The 21,059-nt window shown below is 41.0% G+C and overlaps 2 protein-coding genes across 4 annotated transcripts in view; one reads left to right on the forward strand and one right to left on the reverse strand.

Annotated features, from left to right (window-relative positions):
• The first annotated feature begins 6,756 nt into the window (after positions 1–6,756).
• On the forward strand, positions 6,757–13,687 carry fbxw2 (F-box and WD repeat domain containing 2). 3 transcript variants are annotated; one of them, XM_010740357.3, is made up of 9 exons: positions 6,757–7,054; positions 8,126–8,187; positions 8,276–8,568; positions 9,526–9,748; positions 10,372–10,566; positions 10,842–10,975; positions 11,173–11,259; positions 11,378–11,547; positions 11,698–13,687. In XM_010740357.3, exons 2-9 carry the CDS (start codon positions 8,172–8,174, stop codon positions 11,984–11,986), a joined length of 1,407 nt encoding a protein of 468 aa, XP_010738659.1. In that variant the 5' UTR covers positions 6,757–7,054; positions 8,126–8,171; the 3' UTR covers positions 11,987–13,687. The 3 variants fall into 3 exon arrangements, with proteins under 3 accessions (XP_010738659.1, XP_010738660.1, XP_027139604.1); XM_010740358.3 differs by lacking the exon at positions 8,126–8,187 and having other exon boundaries at positions 6,759–7,054; XM_027283803.1 differs by lacking the exons at positions 6,757–7,054; positions 8,126–8,187 and adding an exon at positions 7,099–7,457.
• A 1,132-nt stretch (positions 13,688–14,819) lies between these two features.
• Positions 14,820–21,059, reverse strand: part of LOC104926504 (ras-specific guanine nucleotide-releasing factor RalGPS1) — a 99,960-nt gene continuing 93,720 nt past the window's right edge. Inside the window, exon 20 of the mRNA XM_019272199.2 lies at positions 14,820–20,743. Coding sequence (XP_019127744.1) covers positions 20,714–20,743 — 30 coding nt within the window. The 3' untranslated portion in view covers positions 14,820–20,713. The remainder of the gene's footprint in view (positions 20,744–21,059) is intronic.

Consider the following 21,059-nt stretch of genomic DNA (forward strand, 5'->3'; position numbering starts at 1 on the left):
GCTACCATATCTCCATTACAGTTTATAGTTAGTTGATGATTTGCTGCTGCTGTGCATCTGTGTCTCTCTATCTCTATCACAGGTTCCACTGCTACTGTAATCATTTTATCATTCATTGTAATTCATTGTCATTTTATCATTCACTGTAATTCATTGTCATTTTATCATTCATTGTAATTCATTGTCATTTTATCATTCACTGTAATTCATTGTCATTTTATCATTCATTGTAATTCATTGTCATTTTATCATTCACTGTAATTCATTGTCATTTTATCATTCATTGTAATTCATTGTCATTTTATCAGTCATTGTAATTCATTGTCATTTTATCAGTCATTGTAATTGTACAATATGTTTGTGTTGATTTGTCCTGTACACGTGACATCCATTGCACGTCTGTCCGTCCTGGGAGAGGGATCCCTCCTCTGTGGCTCTTCCTGAGGTTTCTTCCACCTTTTTTCCCTGTTAAAGGTTTTTTGTGGGCAAGTTTTTCCTCACTTGAACCGAGGGTCTAAGGACAGAAGGTGTCACTCCCTGTACAGATTGTAAAGCCCTCTGAGGCTAAATGTGTTTTGTGAATTTGGGCTATACAAATAAAATTTGATTTGATTTGTTAGATTAATATAAATTTTACATTTACAGAATGAATAAAAACATAAATAATAACACTAGAAAGGCAAAGCAGTCTTGCATTTTGGAGCCAAAATGTCTCCACTGTCTAACTACACTTTTCTAAACAGTTCAAAATGTTTTCTACACACCACTGCTGACAGATGTCAAAAAACATGGATGATATTCAGACACTGACTGGAGGCATGTTGGTCTTGTCTCAGGAACTCGTGTGAACCAATCAGCCTTAGGTGTTGCGTTGACTTGCAGTCCAGTCAATCCAGGCCAGGTTTTAGTCACTGGCTCATTAGTGTTTCTTCAGCAGCTTTAGTGGCTCTTTTGTAGCACGGAGCTTAGCAGTCAGACATCCATCACTTAGCCTGTTAGAGACTTTTACCCCCCCCCCTTTCCCTAAACACCAGCTGTGCCTGACACCCCATGGCCTACCGGACAGATTTGCACCTAGAGTAACTGGCACATGATAAGGATATTAGGTATTGTGCATATGGGTACACTTATGTGAACAATGCCAAAACTTTAGACAGCCTGAATATAGGGAGGTGTTAAAAAACTACATGGGAGTGTTGTTGTGTTGCACCATGTTGAGGATATGAACAACAATCCAAAAAGGTACGTTTGTGTACAACTCCATATTATTCTTTTATTCAGATTTCACACAAATTAAATAACCCCTCTGCATTTATCAATACAGTTCGGGAGTTGTTCAGAACACATCTAAAGGCCCGACAGTGGTGCCTAGAGTCTGCAGTGTTATAAAACACTGGTCGTCAGGGTGGCACTGAGGGGAAAAGAATCAAAAGGGTTAATCCCCATCAGGAGCGTGAAGGTGTTAAAGAAATTTCATGGAAACATGCCATGTTATATTCTGAACTGTGTGCAGTGTGACAGTAGGGTGGCACTAGAGGATGGCTCGTGGAGTCTGTAAAGGGTTCATTCTCCAGAAGTATAAAAGTGCACGGTAAATTTAGATGGTCATGTCAAGTATTTTTTATTTCTATAGTCCAGAATGACAAATCACAATTCGCCTCAAGGGGCTTTGTCTGATGGCACGGTTGGACAAAAGGTGAAGGGTTTACTTAAATCTTTAGAGATGACTCCTCTGATAATGACCTGACCAAGTTTGGGAACTATAACTGTGAGTACTGATACTCTTATACTGTGTTTCCTTTGCTGCATCCACTATCCTTAACAGTGTATATTAACCATGAATATTGATGGAAAAATCATCATCTGTCCTGGTATCATTCTCTTCACATAGTACTGGACAGTCTGTAACACTGTTTATTGATCTGTGTCAAGATGAAATTTGTGATGTCGAGACAGTGGGCTTATCCTTTACATTGACCTGCTTTGTTACAGGCCTATAAAACAGGTATAAACTTGAATCTTTGATGACCCATTAGACACTTTCACCCCCTTCATTATTACTGAAGAACTTCCCGTTAGTGTGATAGAATGCTGCAGCAACTCCAACGTCTTTCAGTACATGTGCTAAAATACAGCATGATACATGCTGATGTCTGCAGAGGGAACAAACTACTGCAGCAGATCTGGTGTTCTGTCCTTGAGAGGTTCCTTCATAATCAGTAATAGACAAGGATGAAGCGGTAAACCGCACATGGAGTGTTTTTAGTGTTTTCTATTAGTCATCTGAAAGACAACGCTGACATGTCTTATCCAGATTAGTATTTTTTAGTGTCAGCATTACAAACGAGTTTCCTGTTTACCATGACGAGCTGATCAGGACGTGACACTTTGTGCCACATGCAGAACAGCACATACATGCCTTATGACCATGTTAGCAGAGATATAATAAACTGCTTACCATGTTTTACTACATCAATAGACGGCAGCACCTTAAATCTAGTCATAGTACCATCATGAATCATGAGTGACTTTTTAGACTCCTAAACTGTCTGATCCTCCATTTAAACTGTGATTATAGATCTTAGGTGTATGGACTGTTACTTCAAATGTATATAGAAACTTTGTCATTTGTTGGTAGCTCATCAGAAAGTAGACACTGTGATTTTCCAGTTTTACAACCATGAGCTTTTGTATTTATTCACTCAGTATAGACAGGTTAATTCGGACCCAGCAGTACATTTTTGCCCCGGAATCATAGTCAGGTTAATCTGACCATTGGTATAGGAAGGGTTTATGCTGAGTTGTCAATCAACTATTATAAAGTCCACCTTACTGGAACGACTTTGTAGCTGTAGTTCCATGACTTGGCAGACACAAAGAGGTTCAGAGCAGTTATCCACTTCACAAATTAGATTTGGACACAAGCCCAGAAATGTGAATTCTTGGCAAAGCAAAAGATTTGGTTCAACTAGAAAAAATTCTAAAGAAATTTTGAGTGTGCCTGACGCCGCTATACAACAAGCTGTATCATCATTGCCTTTTTAATGGGCTCTTATTTTGAAGGGACTCTTGTTTTGAAAGACTTCTGTCTTGTGTTTGTGTGTGTTTGTACGTGCTTGTGTGGTCTTGTGTCTGTTAATGAGAGAGTTTTACAAAGCCTTCTTTTTTGAAGGGAATCTACTATTTTGAAAACCGTATATCTTATCAGTAAAATGAATGTGACCTTTAGAGCGATTCAGTTACCTCTGTTTTCCTCCAGAAATGTTCCCACCTTTTTAACATGGCAGTCCATGAGGCTGTGGATGGGTGTTTTTACAGTTTTTTTCTCTCCCTCTCCACTCTCCACTCTAGTGATAACGTCACCAACTGTAGCTTGCGAACATTCTACCAATACAGACCCATTAATTTTTTTGGCGTGGTTTTTGGCAATTTATCGGCAAACCGCTTGGCGAAACGCTTAGAAAAGTTAGCATGTGTATGTGTGACAAAAACTGCTGGAGGAGTAGTGTGCCAAAAAAAGGGCGTAAGAATAATAATAACTGTGGTGAATAGTATATAGTGTGCTCTTTCAGGCACACTCAATGAATACCTTACCTGACCAAAATACAAGCTTCAGGAGATGAAACTGCATCTATTTCTGGAAAATATGGTTTCAATGACTATTTATATTTTAGTTTTACTCAGTCTAATCTGTAAGGTTCAGGTTACAATGTTATATGCTTTTGTTAGGTATGGCTTGTCAGAGCACTTTCAATAGCACAGATGGGTTACCATCCCTCGAAATCAACAAAATGATGAATGAATGTTACAGATGTATAGTCTCCGAACTGAACATGTGGATTTAGAAAGGATGTGGGTGCTTAGCAAGCAGGAAATGGGAAGCCTCCGTGTGCCATTATGCACTCTAAATGGTGGATACTTTGATTAAATTACGTGCAATTGACAAAACAATCTGTGCTTCATGGAAAATTTTTAATATACATCAGGATGAAAGAACACGACAGTTTTGGTTGTGGATCTAAAGACTTTAGACACTTTGGTTCACTCCATCTTCAGCTCAGAACAATATTCATCTGTTTGGTGCATTTTGAGCAATATCTGATAATTAGTTGACAAATGTGATCAACTTTGAACTGAAAAAGTTGCTCTGATTGTGACTGTATGTTCAATTAAATTAATTTATTTCAATTAAATTGATATTGATGCATTTTAAGTCAAACTTAATCCATCACAACAAACTTAATCAAATCTAAACTGTATACAGTAGCAACGGCCCCGGTTTGTTTACATTTGCACGTTTTGACATCCTAACGTTTGCTCCTGTTCAATAGTCTCCATGGTGCACCAGAAAAATAAATATAAAATGAATTACTACACAATTATCAACACATTTCACACCTATCCCGAAACATTCATTTTGTGCTAAAAAAGGAAGATGATGAAATAAGTTATGGAAAACTTTAAAAGGTGTCTCACGTGACATGTTTCAGCAGGTTGGCCTTTTTGTCTCTGGGGGGTTCTTCTCTTGTGTCGGGTTAGGGTTAGGGTTTTCCAGGTGTTCCAGGTCAGTGTTAGGGTTAGGGTTTTCCAGGTGTTCTAGGTCAATGTTAGGTCAGGGTTAGGGTTTTCCAGGTGTTCCAGGTCAACGTTAGGGTTAGGGTTAGGGTTTTCCAGGTGTTCCAGGTCATCGTTAAGGTTAGGGTTAGGGTTTTCTAGGTGTTCCAGGTCAACGTTGTATCGAGTCCAAGTGCAAATGAGCAGATCGACATGCCTGCGTGCTCTTATGTCACCACGGTCATACGTGTCTCCATGACAATGACGGATGCACGTGCACGCATGATGGAGGTGATGTATATATTTGATTGACTCAGCAAAGTGACAGAAACTGCTGAGTCACTGCAGGTTACACCATCTTGACCCAACCAACATATTTGCATCAACTTTATGCATTTATTTGTAATTTTAGACAAAATAATGAATATAAATCTCTGCAGCAGTAAACATAAACCAGTGCATGTTTCAATCAACTATGGGAATATATAATCCCAGAGGAAATGACATCATTTACATAATTACTGTAATGTGACTTTTTTTAGTCAGTTGATTTTTTCTCATCCTCTTTGTCCTTTTGCCTCTGAGATCATAGATTGCAGTTCTTTCTATGAAATGATCAGTCATGTATATCTGCATACTTGAAAGATGTATATGACTTTTTTTTTATCAAACATATTGGCACCCCTGCACTTCTGTCACATAATAAAAACCTAATATTTGGAAAAAAAGAAGTGGAATCAGTTGTTTCCTGTAACCATCAGTGAGTTAGTTTCACCTCTGTAGTGGAGTTTTGGACCACTCTTCTTTTAACAACTGCTCACGATCTTTCAGATTTGATGGGTTCCTTCTCTGTTTTGAGATCTCTCTACAGGTGCTCTCTGGGATTTAGATCTGGACTCTTTGCTGACGACTTCAGAACTCTCCAGCATTTTGTTAAACCACTTTTGGGGGCTTCTTGAAGTATTCTTTTGGTCATTTTCCAGCTCTGTTTTAGTCTCCTCTGTCCACAGGACATTCACCCTGAAGGATTTTGGCTTCCTCAGAGAAGTTTTGGCAAACTCCAGTCTGTTATTCATTTAAGTGAATATGTAATTTTTACTGATTGTTGGGGAGAGTTTTTATGTCACCTTGTTTTCCAAATTTACATTAAAAATTTTTTTAATTATTTTTTTGGCCCTTACAAGCTTTATTTGGTAGAGACTGGATTTGAACCCTGGGCTTCCGGAGCAAGGACTGAGCCTTTGCTCCACCAGCTAAACGCCACCCCTACATGAAACATTTTCCAGGAACATGCTGCATCTGTTGCATTTATTAATGTCCTCAGCCTGTCTTCTTCTCCAAATGTAACTGACTGTTGCATCGTCACATCTGAAAAGATTTAAAATCTCTCCCTCAGAGTTTGACAATATAGTGGCCTCCAAATAGCATCTTGCATAGAGCTCCTAAACACCTGGAAACGTACTGACTATTAAGTTGCATTATGGGAAATGTAGGATTCTGTTTTTGAAACTTGGGCAATTTGAAATTGTATGGAATCAATTGTGAAATTGAATGTGAGACACATAACTAGGATACAATTTCATAGTATTTTTAGAATTTTTTTATTTTAATCAATAATTAATGGATTGATTGACTGAACACACATGGGGTGTAGGACAGAAGCGTTGTCGTCCTCTGGTGGTCGTTACTCTCCAACACATCTAAGTGACTGTTACTGTACACGACACGTTCTTGTCTCGCGTGGTTTGATACTCGCGCTTGCTGTCACAGAGAAGAGTAGTCCTGGCGTTACAGAGCAGTTTGTGATGTTTTGGCTCCACTGCACTCCAAGCTGAAGCACCGTCGCGTGTGTTACCGGCCCCGGGCCCTGTAACGTCCCAGACATAACGGAACCACTGAGAGACGGACACGCGCAGACAGGTCACACCGTTCCACATTGTGCGCGACACCGGAAGCACTGTACCTGGGAGAAGCCTATGTTTTTGTTTCCCGCAGTTGTGTCTTACAGGCACACTCAGTCCTTTGAGGAGAAACATAACAAGACAACAGAAAAGCGACAATAAAACGAATATATCTGTGTGGCTGACACGTTTATAATGACTATATTTGTGATACTTTGCGTACTTGCCTTTGTTTTCGGGGAAGAGTTAGCGAATACTCCAACGGCGCCTCTTGTAAGGCAGCACTGAGGGTAAAGGAGACCCATTGCCGGGTAGCTCCATTATCTGTGGCTGTTCGTGCTGTCACACTGACTCACACTGACATCCTCTGTCCTGCCGCCTCACACTCTCTCACGGGGTGAACAGAAGCCTGCTGCATTACAAACATGACGTATGATTCATAACGAACAGTGTCAGCCGCTCCTAACATGGTGGTTAGCTAACGTTAGCTACGAGGCTAGGTTACTTGGACAATCCCTTCAACTGACAGGTTAGCTTACGACAGCTAACTTCGCTATGTGAACTCAGTGAGCCAGCAAAGAAACTCCTGCAACTCTCTGGTTGGTACACTTTATATTCAATGTGCTGCTTTATTTACTGACACACACACACACACACACACACACACACACACACACACACACCGGCCGTAGCTAACTTGCAGTTGAACTGTAACGTTATTACTGAGCTAACGTTTGCTACAAAAGTTGCTAACTAGCCAGGTGGCTCACTCAGCCTGAATGCAGCAGCTACTGCTGGTTAGAGTCATCACCTCCATCTTAGTTACTCTAACAGACTGAAGCGATCACACACACACACACAGACACACAGTTAGTGAACAGGCCGGTGTGTTAGCTGAGGCATGCTGCAGCTCTGCACGGTAAGCTGTGTGACGCTGAAGCTTCAGCTGCTCGTTTCCATCTCCAGCAGTGTGAGCTCCATCCACACTGTTCAACAGCACAGGTAGACACGTCAGGTGTGTGTGTGTGTGTGTGTGTGTGTGTGTGTGTGTGTGTGTGTGTGTGTGTGTTGGATTGTGATTTCTGTATTCTGGACGACACATGATGATTAACAGCAGATGACTGCAGCTTTCTGTTATGAAGTCACTGTACCCACTGAGTTCTCTCTGGCTACATGTCTGGCTACATGTCTGGCCTGTGTAACAATTCGAAATGACTGAGATAAATGTGATCAGTAATAATATTGCGTCATGAAAATATGATGGATGTTTGTTTTGATCGGCCAGTTGTAAAACAGAGGAAATCATTTTCTACGTTTTAAAATTAGTGACCAGCCAGTCTTTGACAGTTTGACCGGATAGATTATTTTAATAACAAATGAGTTTCCAAATTGTCATTGATTAATGTTGTGTGAGCGACAAATCAACACAGTGTCTTGTCATTTTCATTTTTGCAGTATGATGACTGTTGCTCTCTGTAAAAGCTGTTCAAAGTGTTTAACGGAGAATTCCTTATGTTATAGTATTGACATAACTACCAGGTAATCTGAAGTAGTTGATCCATTCTGTAACACGTTAACGTTACAGCGGTACATGTTAATGAAGATTTTCAGTTCAACAATCACATTTCACTGTCTCACTCTCTTTTATTTTTTTGTGTCATCTCATTCAGAATTGATTAATCAATCAACAGTGAATGATCAGTTACAGTTAGATTAATGTTGCTATGTTCAGGTAAAACATCATATTAACATATCCCAAACATATCAGTGGCTGCTGGAGTCCTGAGTCATGCAAGTCAGACCCTGCATTGTTCTTGTAGGTGTTGCAGGTCGCTCTCATGTGCCCATGGAGAAGGCGGCCTTTGAGGGGTGGCTGGAGTCAGTCTCCGCCATTTTCCTTACTCTAAATGACCAGCAGCGCAACCAGTCTCTGGACCACCTCATATCTTTAAGTGGGGCAGTCCAGCTCCGTCATCTGTCCAATGGACTGGAGACGCTGCTCAAGCGTGACTTCCTGCGCCTCCTTCCTCTGGAGCTGGCCTTCTACCTGCTGCGCTGGCTGGATCCTCAGACCCTGCTCACCTGCTGCCTGGTCTGCAAACAGTGGAACAAGGTGAACAGTCATAATGGTGAAGTCATGGTGTGCTTCTCGTTTGTCTCTCATGGTTTACCTCTCTTGCGTTGTTTCCTCACCTCTGTGGCTTTGTTCAGACTGCAGGCAAGTCCCACTTATTTCTCTAATCAGATCTTTAAAGCAGCCTGTCCTCCCTCAGTCAAACAATCACTCTGTCAAGTCATGGTGCAGAATTTCTCCACAGCAGGCAAACTGTGTTGTCTCTCTGTTCTGCTCGTAGCAGCATTATTCTGCTCCGCAGCTCTGAAACACTTCATTCTCTCTGGATTTGATGTTGTTGTACGTCTTGTTGCAAATGTTGCAACAACACTTTGACATCCAATTTGAGACCCACCTCTAGATGCGGTGCAAAAATGTTTTCGCTGTCCACTCTTTCTAAAATCAGTTTGGATGGACCAAAGAACAGGTGTGTTTTGGCAGTGTGGGGGTATACAGTTCAGTTAGCTGTCTGACCTGAGGTCAGTTTGCGATGCACAGCTCGACATCCTTTAAGTGTTCTCTTTGTTCCCATAAAAACCTGCATTGAGACACAGAGTGCACAGATGTGTGCTCAGACACTGAATGCATATGAGCTATGTTGTTTTTTAAATTCATTTTAAAGCAGTTATACATATTTTACTTTCTCAATTCCTCATTTAATAATCCAGGTAATGATTGATATATCCTGTAATCATTTTATGAATCATTCCTGGAAATCAGAATCATTTCCACCAGATTTACAGAATCACATCTGACTGAACTGAAATGACACAGACAGTATATAATTATAATATATGATAAATGCACAGTCAACCATCGTATCCTTCCCTCGATTCTTTCAGACATGGGCATCTCTGGTTGGGCTCTTACCATGTTTGAATCCTACCTCACCAGCTCAGAATTCAAAGTGTCATTTACAGTGTTCACAAATGGTAACAAGCATCTCCCTCCCTGCAGGTGATAAGCTCGTGTACAGAGGTGTGGCAGGGTGTGTGTCGGGAGCTCGGCTGGAGGATTGATGAGTCCATCCAGGACGCGCCACACTGGAAGGGGGTCTACCTGAAGGCTAAACTGCGTATGATGCAGTTGAAGGATCAGGAGGCCTTTGAGACATCATCCCTCATCGGCCACAGTGCTCGAGTGTACGCCCTGTACTATAAGGACGGCCTGCTCTGCACAGGTACACTGAGGCTGAAAAAGGCTGAGCTACAATCTGTCCAGAAAAGCTCTGATTGTTTGGTTTACTCAACACCCGATCAATTTCACAGGCGTGGGGCTATTGGACTACAGAATACCCAACCGGTTTTCAAAGTTATCACATCCACCCGCTGCCTGAATTGGATCACCTTTGCAGCAAACTCTTTGCACATCCTGCAGACTCAGCATCCATTCAGAGTGTCCCTCTCCTTTTAGCTATGGTTAGGACCCCTCCAAGAAAAGACATGTGGCTTATCTTTATAGTGCGTTTTTCTAACAGCAGACATTTTGACATAGATGTAAAGCTCACTGGGATGATTCAGTGGAACACAGTTTAAATTCCACCTCTGCTTTTCCTGCTATCACAAGCTAAAATGTGTGTGTCTGTGCTGTGAAAAGGAGCCCTTCATGGAAAATGAGAAAACGATTTCTGTGTTCTCCTGTTCTCATCTAGCTGAGTGTGAAATACTGTCTGTCTGTCTGTCTGTTAGAGAGTTTTGCATTGGGAGCAGAGGGTGAGATTAGCCATGTGGAGCAGTGTCGAGGACTTCCTCCTGAGGACGTGCAGGAGGCTCAGCTGATGATGGATCTCTTCTTGTTTTTCAGGATCTGATGACCTGTCTGCCAAATTATGGGACGTGCGCACTGGCCAGTGTATTTATGGGATTCAGACACACACCTGCGCAACAGTAAAGTTTGACGAACAGAAGCTGGTGACCGGGTCCTTTGACAACACTATTGCATGCTGGGAATGGAGCACAGGAGCTAAAATCCAGCAGTTCCGAGGCCACACGGGAGCAGGTGGGTTTAAATGTCCAGCAGGTGTTTGTTCAGGGGTTATTACGGCTAATTATTCATTTATTCATACAAGTTATTACGAGTAATACAGCAAAGAAGTGAAACTTTAGTTGGGTAGTTACAGTGTTCAGCTCTAAATGTTCATGAATATATCCAGTAATACAGTAAACACAAAAAAACACCAGCAGCTTGGCTTGTCTGATGCATCTTAAGACATACATGGATTAATTGTTTCATGACTCTGAATAAATGTTCCTTCATGCACATGATTTTCTCAGTCTTCAGTGTGGACTACAATGATGAGCTGGACTTGCTGGTCAGCGGCTCTGCAGACTTCTCTGTAAAGGTCTGGGCTTTGTCTGCTGGGGCCTGTCTCAACACTCTGACCGGACACACCGAGTGGGTCACCAAGGTCAGCTGAAGTGAACGTAACGTTTGATTTGAAGAAAGTTTAATGTTATTGATGTGTTTTTTCACATGAACAGTAAACCAGCTTTTAACAATATTGAAATGTCACCAGTGTGAAGGTAGCTCCCCAGAACTGATTTAAAAAAGGAGAAATGAAAGTGTTAACAAGCTGCCATGATCAGAGTTGTTCTCTCCCATCAGGTGATACTACAGAAGAGTGAAGTAGAATCTATGGTGCACAGCCCAGGTGACCATATCCTCCTAAGTGCTGATAAGTATGAAATTAAGGTAATACTCTGGCCTCCAGCTTCTTCATGTCATTTTTCACTTTTGAAGAGTAAAGAAACAAAATTATTTGAAAGTCTGAAGAGTCTATAAGATGGAGCAAACACTGTTTCCTGTGCAGGTCTGGCCCTTAGGGAGAGAAATCAACTGTAAGTGTTTGAAGACTCTGTCAGTGTCCGAGGACCGCAGCATCAGCCTTCAGCCTCGCCTGCAGTTTGACGGACGCTACATCATCTGCAGCTCCGACCTCGGAGTTTATCAGTGGGACTTTGCCAGTTTTGAGATTCTCAGGTAAAATAGTTTAGCCTTCCACCTCATCCAGCACATCTGCATTTGACAGTTGAAATGTATTTCATGTAAACAAAACAAAGTTTTTTCATCACTTGCTTTGGTTTCAGACAAGCGCACATGATCAAACTCAGCATGTTTTTATGTTTCCAGGGTGATAAAAACGCAGGACCCAGCTAACCTGTCCCTGCTCAGCTATGGTGAGGTGTTTGCTCTCCTTTTCGACCACCACTTCCTGTACGTGATGGACCTGAGGACAGAGGTGATCTCGGGCCGCTGGCCTCTACCTGCTTACAGAAAGTCCAAACGAGGATCCAGCTTCTTGGCCGGTGTGACCTCCTGGCTCAATGGCCTGGACGGAGACAATGACTCTGGACTGGTGTTTGCCACCAGCATGCCCGATCATAGCATTCACTTAGTACTGTGGAAAGAGAACGGATAGAAGCAGATGACGGCTTCCTGTTCCCAGACTTCTAGGATATGAGCCGCAGTCATGTGTGCTCTGGAATATATGAACTTTAACAGCCAAGACAGATCGTGCATGGACCAAAGCATTTTGTTTTTATCTGTTTCTTCCTCCGCATACAGTCCTCTTCTAGACAGAAACATTCACAGATGGAAATAGAAAAGATGCAACAATTACTGATGTGCTGCAGTCGGTGCTAAATGAGCACGTGATCTGTGCAGAAACCTGTAAACCTCTTATTGATCTCGGACAAAGACAGACGGAAGACAGACTTCTTGAAGACGAGTCGGTGACATCAAAGGTTCAAATTGAACACAACCAGAGAAATTGTGATCGACTTGAACAAGGATGTGTAAATGTTTCAGTCAGATCTGCTCTTTGATCACTTTAGCATCGTGCACTCATATTTGTAGCCAACCTTTAATCCATTGTTTGGGTGCCAACTTTGGGCATTGACCTTGTCTCACCAGGAGAAGATCAAACATGCTGTAGCTCGAACACATGCGATACTGAGCTGGTCACTGAGCTGATTTGCCGAAACTTTGAGTTCCTCGAAGAAAAGCAGGGTTGCCTTAAACCCGGCTGCTGTGAATAACGAAGAACATCCCCTCTGACATCAGATTGCGACATCAACAGAGATCTCCTTCGAGGTTTTTACAGACTGTCTCTGAAGCCGTGTGTTGGAAAGTACAAAGTTCGGTACATTGTTGTGTACCACGTGGAACATTGTGAGGTTTCATGTAATTCCCTGAATATGCGGGGTGACTGGTTTAAATGTCAGCTTGAGAAATGTGACGTGCCTTTTCAGTTCAATTGATGTTACAAAACTAGAATTTCTTGAACTCCGGTGCAGTAAAGTGATGGCTGCACTGTAAATCTTATTTTATGTTGAATTTTTCATATTTACTGTGCAACAGTCTAGATGTCTGTAATTTTATAGTTACCTACCTGACATGACTTGCTCAGTGAATTGCTTTTATGAATCATTGACTGTGTAAAACATCAGGTTTATTTTTCTAAAGGCCTCAATGCATCGCACAGCTGAGGAAGTGACTTGCGAGCAGCGTGTTCTGTGAGCAGTCAGAACATTTGAATGGAGATGTGTTTTCCTGGTGTAACCAGAGAAATGATGCGAGCAACATCACATCTCCACTTGGTTTTCTACTTCAACATTGAAACTTTAATCATGAATGAGTGCTTTTCCCAGAAACTTCATTGACGTCTTCCTTTGCATTAGGCAGGCCTCAGATCAGCGCAGATTGAACGGTATTCATGTGCACCAAACTACAACTATGACACATCAGTTTTTTCCTTGCATCTACAGACCGTAACCTGTTTCTCAGATGTGCACAGCAGGTGTAGACTGTTCTTAGTTCAAACACCACCAGTATACTGTGTTCTGTACTGTCGTCTGACCATTGCAAGACATTATATCCTCCCTAATATGATTTGTATATAAAGTGATACATTGGAATTGGCCAGCAGAAACGTGAACGGGGACATGAAAAGTTTTTGTTGATGTATTTCTTCAGAGTTAATTGCCACTGCATTTAAGCTCTGAACAGTGTTATTTCACAGAATCGTCTACTGCACTGTCATAGCTCTTTAGTCACCTGCATCAATCTACAATCAGCTTCAATATTGCAGTCTTTCAAATAAATAAAAGTAGCAAATGCACCAGCTGTGTCTGTGTTTTTGGTCATGTGACCATTAGAAAATGTGAGCCGTCATACTAGCACCTTAAAGGACACCACATGGTTCCAAATACCTGCAGATGTACTGAGAACTGAGGGGAACATCAGTACATCAATGTATTAGTGCTTATCAACAAATGCTAGCATGCTACACAATTTAACTCCTGTTGATGCGACACTGACCTGGAATCAGGTGAATGGTCTCTGTCATTTGTACGTCTGTTCACACACTATGTAACTTTGTGCTCCAAGTCCTGTGAGATGTAAGTCACACACCACCATTTGACCAACTTTGGTGAGACTAGATCATATTTTATGGAGAAAATGTTTTGTTTCTCAATGGACGGTAAACTGCTGCCAACTGTAGCTGCTGTTAGCTCAGTTTGTTAGCGTGGCTGTTCGGACTGTGAGCTCAGTGCACTGGGGGAGTGTTAGTGTTTGTACCACAGGTGTTTAACTGCCAGGAAGAGGTTTTGAGGCCCAGTGCATGGGGTAATACCGATGGGGAATGGAGGTGTTGAACCGGAGCTGGGAAAGCAGGCAATGTAACCGGGCTCAGCAGCCTTTATGGACAGAATGGCAGAGGTGAAGAAGACATTAATGCAGGTAGGTAAGGAGGGTGAGCATGCAAGAAGCTGCTGGACAAGAGTAAATGTGGGACTGACTTACTTTCACTGCATAATCTTACAATGGTTGTTTATCACAGTAGTACAGAAGCAACCATTGGGGCGATAGAGTGGGTCGTCCACTAATCAGATAATCGACGGTTCGAGCCCCTCCAGTCTGCATGTCGAAGTGTCCTTGGGCAAGATACTGAACCCCAAATTACCCCTGAAGGCTGTGCCATCAGTGTGTGAATGGTTAGCTCCTCAAACTGATGAGCAGTTGGCACCTTGCATGACTGATAATGCCATCAGTGTATGAATGTGTATGAATGGGTGAATGAGATATGTAGTGTAAAGAGCTTTGAGTGGTCAGAAGACTAGAAAGGTGTTATATAAGTACAGTCCATTTATCATTTACATACAGCCAACAACTTTCTGTACAGAAATTTTATTCCCAATTCAATTCAGTGTCTGAAGCTGAAAAATACAGCAACATATAGCAATGCCATGGTAAAAAATAACTTAGCAAAATAATTACAGACTGATAATCACGGCCCAGTGGTTATCTTTTTCACAGTTACATCACTAGAAATTTTGTACACAAAAAATACATGCAATGTCCCGTAGAACACAATCCATTTTTTGTTAGTTTTTTCTCAGAGGATAAAAACTCTGAAGATGTTTGGATCTGACATATACAGCTATCAAAACAAGTGAGAGAAAGGATGAAAGCAATACTTGTTGAAATACTTCATGAAAACAAACTGGAGAGTGATATGATGTCATCACATACACACTAATGCTAACATACACTACATGTACATCATTGGATACGGAGTCATAGAAAAAAAACACTGCTTTCTCATGCTGCTATGAGAAACGTTGGGTCAAGCTGCGTCTCAACTAACGATGGCTGAATTTTGGAGAACTCACTGGCACATGCTGACATGGTCGTGGGGTGTTTGGAAATATTTGGGGAACAAATCATAGAAAATAGACATTTTAAACCCACTTCTCTGACATAGGTACAGTTCACTTGGAAAAACTTGGCAGCACTAAAATTTAGGCTGCCTGCTGTTTTGCTCAGTCATTCAAAGAGCCATCGAAATGTTCTATAGAAAACAGCACATTTACTTTACTTAACAACTTACTCTACAGAGAGAAAACTGGCGGCATTTTAAACTGGTGAGTTCATTGTAGAACAATTCAAACTAAATCATGGCAAAGTGCTCTTCAGACGAACACGCTGATTTTGAGAGCTGATGTTTTTTGAGAGCGGCTCTGATGGCGTCACTGAGCAGGACCACCTTATGACAACAATGAATTTTTCTATGATTAGTGTATGAATGTTTCTCATAAACAATCAAGAATATGTACTGTATCAAAATGTCAAACGTTCTATGTAACATGGTATATTTTTCATATTGTCCACCCCTACTCCTGCTGAATGCACACTCAACGCTGGTAAAAAGCATATGTATATATCAAGTATAACAAGTATATCAGAGTTCTGAGTTGGATGTTTCAAGACTGGAAGCGGAAGGGGAACTGCTAGCCGTGCTACATCTGATGTAGAAACAGAAATGTAAAAAGAAGCTGGGCACAGTCATCTTATGCAGCTAACTTTGAAAAATGTTCAATGCCAGAACTAGAAGTTTCTGTACTGACACTACATCAAGACTTTTCCTGATAACTTAGTTTAAAAATGCAAAAACATTTTTTAAAATAAAGTTCTCAAATGTTAGTGAAGCACACGGAGCTGCACACTCCCAAATTTAGCATTCTAAATGATTTTGATTTAAAGATCAACCCTGACCAGATCAAGATTACAAAGCTGAACAGACATTCAGTCTTAGTGTTTTCACTTCTTACTACTTTTCAATGACATATTTTGGTCAATGTAAAAAAAAATTATTGAGGTTGGATAGCCTCAGTTAGATGGATCTTCCACAGTGGGGTTGTCAGGTTTGAACAGTGGTGACTTGTCGCTGACATGTAAATAAGAAAATTCGTTAGGCTAGCAGTTCCCCTGCTAAACACATCATGGACCTCAGCACAGTCACAAAGGATTCTGGACAGTGATGGGACTTTTTGTTGTTTTGGTTCAACTCAAGCATAATAGAACAATAAGCAATCACTATGAGGTTAAAGTGCAAGCCTCCAGTGATCACACAGAAACATTCTGTTTTATGGCAAGAGTTACTGGACCTCAATCCAGCTTGTCATATGTTCCACATGCTGAACACTAGACTTAATGGCACACCCCCTCACAGACTGCCAAACCTTACTCTCGGGGTTGTTAGGGTGTATGGATAACACAAAATTTGTGCACACACACACACACACACACACACACACACACATACTTGATTGAGCACAGTAGCACGGCAGATAAATGGTGACAAATTGGGAAAGCCTTTAGGAGGTCAGATCATGTAATAAAGAGAAACACAGCGTGTAACACTGGGCTTCATGGTTTTTTAAAATTATTTTCAATTTTCTGTCACATTTGGTTAGATTTAGGCACCAAAACCAAAACGACTTGATTAGGTTTGGGAGAAGATTATGGTTAGTCAAATTTGACTTTTGGCTTTCAGGCAGAAAGTCCTGAAGACAAACTTCTCCCATATGTGTACAGATCTCATGATATAACATGACTGGTGGGATGCAAACAGTACAGTGGTTTAAGGTTAAAAAAAAAGTGAAAATTTCTTTCAATTATTGTGGTGGAATACAAGCCAGTACAGTGTAAATACTTTCTGATCACAGTATGTGTATGCTGACAAGCACAGATTAAATCAATAATGAGTTTTACTCAACTCAACTCTGGTCAAAACATTAAAGAAGCATTTGCTACCTGAACATGTTCAACTGTTCCTTCACTGTGACTTATTCCCTTCACTGACATTGAAGCAAAATGTGTCTTCTCTCGTTAAAATGAATCACTATGTGTGCAATGTCAAACAATACAGAACACCTCGTTCAGCTGAACTGCAATACGAAACAGTACCATTCTAAATATGAAACACAAACACAGGCTCAGTCATTCACAGGCAGTAAGAGTGGAATTTATAGTATATTCAAATTATAGACATAAATGACCCAGGCAATCATTGTTTTCCATTGATTTGAAGTTAACTGGTCAATTAGCAGACTGTTGAAACTTGGGTGTGCAATCATTACATGAACAGTCTGCACTACATTAGCTCATAACAATAGTGTAACATTGACCAAACCAAAGGCCAATACTAACTAATAACTTAACCTGATTGATAATTTCTTATTATTTTGATAGTTTATCTTCATATTTTTGAGTCTCTGTGAGGCTGCACCCGGGTACAGCAGTGCTTTGAGCTAAATGCTAATGTCATTATTTAGACAAACCAGCTGACATTAACATCAGTAGAGCCATGATGACTGTGTTACTTCTCTATAGTGGACAAACTATGAAATGTGTCTCAATCATACTCTGATAGCAAACATCTGAAACAAGCTAATATTGGCCAACTCAGATCGGTCTGGCATGCTCTGGTGTTGACTGTGATGGAGTATAAAGTTTGCTTGTTGGAATCCACTGAATGCCTGAAACAGTAACGAGTGCAGGGCGATCAGCTGTGATGTGAAGCACACTGGGTCATCATGGCTGCATTCATATAAAGACTGAACACTGAATTCACTAAAAATGTTAGTTAGACAACACACAAGTGAGTTCTGAAAAACAGAAACAACACTAAACTCAAAGATTCTTAACAATGTGATGATTTCACATGTTTTTAGAGATTTTTTTTTTTGCCACCAACTGATATCATAAATGATTGACAGTTACCATGACTTACAACAGGGAAACATTAGAAATATGATGTCTCTTAGTAAATGCTCAACTTCAGTTCAGTTTTTCTGAGTTCTACTCTTAAAGGATAATTCTAGTGCATTACAGCTTGGATCTGATAGCTTTAGCCATTGATTCCACCAGTTAGAACACTGTACCTAAAGTCAGAGAGATCTGGGAACATCAGACAGGGTAGAACAAACAAACGCAGAGACTGAAAGTGTTCTTGTTGTTGTTGTTGCTATTGTGTCCCTCATTGTACTGGAAAACTGTCCTGACTGTCGATAAAAGCTGAAGCATGAAGTGGGTCTCTAATCTGAGTTGGGTGTTTATAACACACAGTTTGGACGACAATTTTAAATTTCACCTTCCTGATAAGTTTGTCTGAAAATCTCCAACTTGTCTGATCTTGGTTCTTGACCCATCAGACTTCTTTTTAGTAACGTAATGTAATCCATCCATCACCATATATCACCATATATCCAGGCCTAGGTCACAGTGAAGATTAATACTCCTGGTCATGTCTGAGGGCATTCTGTGTTCAGGGTCTCGAAAAGACACAGCACTCTCCACAGTCTTTTCTGGAAGACGTTCATGGAGCTGCACTCGCTTGTACTTGTACTGTAAAAAATGACTGAAGTAGTTGTGTGAAGACTCAAAGAGCTAGACACGGTCTGCTCATACCTCATACACACTGATTTCTGGCGCTGCATTCACACACTTGGCACAGTGATGGGCAGGCTGTGTGCAGTTTTTCATTTAGAAATCTAAACCTGTTTCTGTCTTCATGTGGACGAGCAAGTGCAACACGATGAACATCATCCAGGAGAGACTGTCAGAAAGCGTGCACCGTTATCCACATAAATCAAACGTATTACATACCTGCCAGCTTTTCACTCTGCCTTTGACTGATTCATTCAGAGCAGCCATGAACACTTCTGCCTTTTGACATGGTTGGACAACATTGTACAAACTAGTTATTTTGTAGTGTGACCCGACGCCTTCCTCTAATCTCCAAGGATGAGCCCTACCACCCTGACAAAGTCCTTCATTTTATCTTGTGCCCATAATTTCAAACGTTTAGTCAGAATGCAAAACCCACGTCCACAGGTCAGTCCTGTCACTGCAGTAACTGCCACATTACTGCATGAGATGGGTGGGTGGATATCATGCTTAACCCTCATTCATTTCCAGCGTTCTCAGATCTCAGTCAGAACAATGTTAACGTTTAACTGTGTGGAATGATGCCCAAACATACAAAGTCTAATGCACATCATATTAAAGCAGAATTATCCTTTAAATTCAACATTTTGCTTTTAAAGCATGATTATTTAACAGTACCAATGCTAATGTAGTCTTCCCTTGTCCCAGTGTCCTTCAAACAAAGTTTTAGGGTGGCTTCCCACCAAGAGTCTCTCTGAGGAGCAGCTTCCTGTAGCAGGTGGTGAATCGAAGATAATCCATCGCACCACTTCCCTTTGATGGCCAACTGTCAAAAAATAAACTCTTTTACAAATAAATACACTATTTACACACACACACACACACACACACACACACACACACACACGATTGTTGAAAGCTTGGTACTTCATCATAAATTGCTTTAAATTCACTCCACCAGCTGCTCTTGGCATTACTGGTGTAGACAACAGCTGGCTGTCCTCTGCAGTGTTGATTGTAATTATCATTGTGTTGGGTTCATTTCCATGGTGTTTGACACATTTTCATTTGTTCTGTACAAAATATGAATTGTTACTATTTGTAAACCTTGTTATGTACATCAGCAAACACCTTTTTTACATGAGGACTGACTACCAACTGAGGTATTGAGGGGTGAACAGGTGATCTGATCCAGGGCCAACAGTTCCACACAGGCTCTTAAAGCCAACTTCATGATTCCATGTTGTTTTTTTTGTTTTTTTCTTTTCAAACTCAGTCCAGCTGTGTGTCACAGCGCTGAAGGTGATAAAGTCTTATCATCTGTCCTTTATGCTGCAGTGCTGATCTTTGAGGGTATTAATGAGGCCGTCAAACAGGGTCACGGTTTTCATGCTCACAGCTCCAGACCTTTGTCCAGCAGATCCAGATTCACAGGTCGGGATGTGTGTTGATACTGTTGCCTGCTCTTTCTCCTCGGTATGTTGAGGTGCAGAAAAAAACATTGTGATAGCAGTTGAATGAATTGAACCACTTTAACTCAGAGGGTGGGTGTCTCTTTCAACCTTTCAGATTTAAAAGCTGAGCTCCACATGAAGGCCATATAACACTGGTCTGCAAACTGAACATCAGCATCGGTCAGCTAACACTGCTGTCCACATTTGTACGCTGACACATCTCTTCACCCAAGCAGAACATTAACAAAAAAAATCCCTATGTGCTCGCTCACATGTTTTTAGCAGCATAACAAATGACCATGAACAAGAAGCTTAGAGAAAGAAAGAAGGGTCACATGTCCAGTATCACTCTCCCATTTCAGCAGATCCCATCAGATTGCACTGTGTTCATCATTCACTCTATACTTCCCAAACAAATGGTTTTGGCACATTAATGTCCTTCAGGTTCATGTCTGCTCTCATTCAAATGACATGAGGTTTGCTGGTATCTGTTGAGAGAATAGAACAGAGAAATAAATAACAAATATTAAACAGCTGCTCGCTGTCACTGTCTGTATGAAGCTGTTTTCAGTGACTGATGAAAACACTGACATATTATCACTTCTGAAAGTTGTTACAGTGAATGTATTAACCGACCTGTTTACACATTCAGCACATTCAAAGCAAAATCGTCCTTCTGAGGAACAGATCTGCCTCATCAGCTAAACGCTGGACTATGTTCAGCAGCTCATTTCTGTATCTGTAATGCTCACATTATGGTCATGGACAAACATGTCATGTTTGTCTATACGACACCCTGTATGT

The sequence above is a fragment of the Larimichthys crocea genome, chromosome I, assembly GCF_000972845.2.
Source record: "Larimichthys crocea isolate SSNF chromosome I, L_crocea_2.0, whole genome shotgun sequence".
Taxonomy (NCBI): domain Eukaryota; kingdom Metazoa; phylum Chordata; class Actinopteri; family Sciaenidae; genus Larimichthys; species Larimichthys crocea.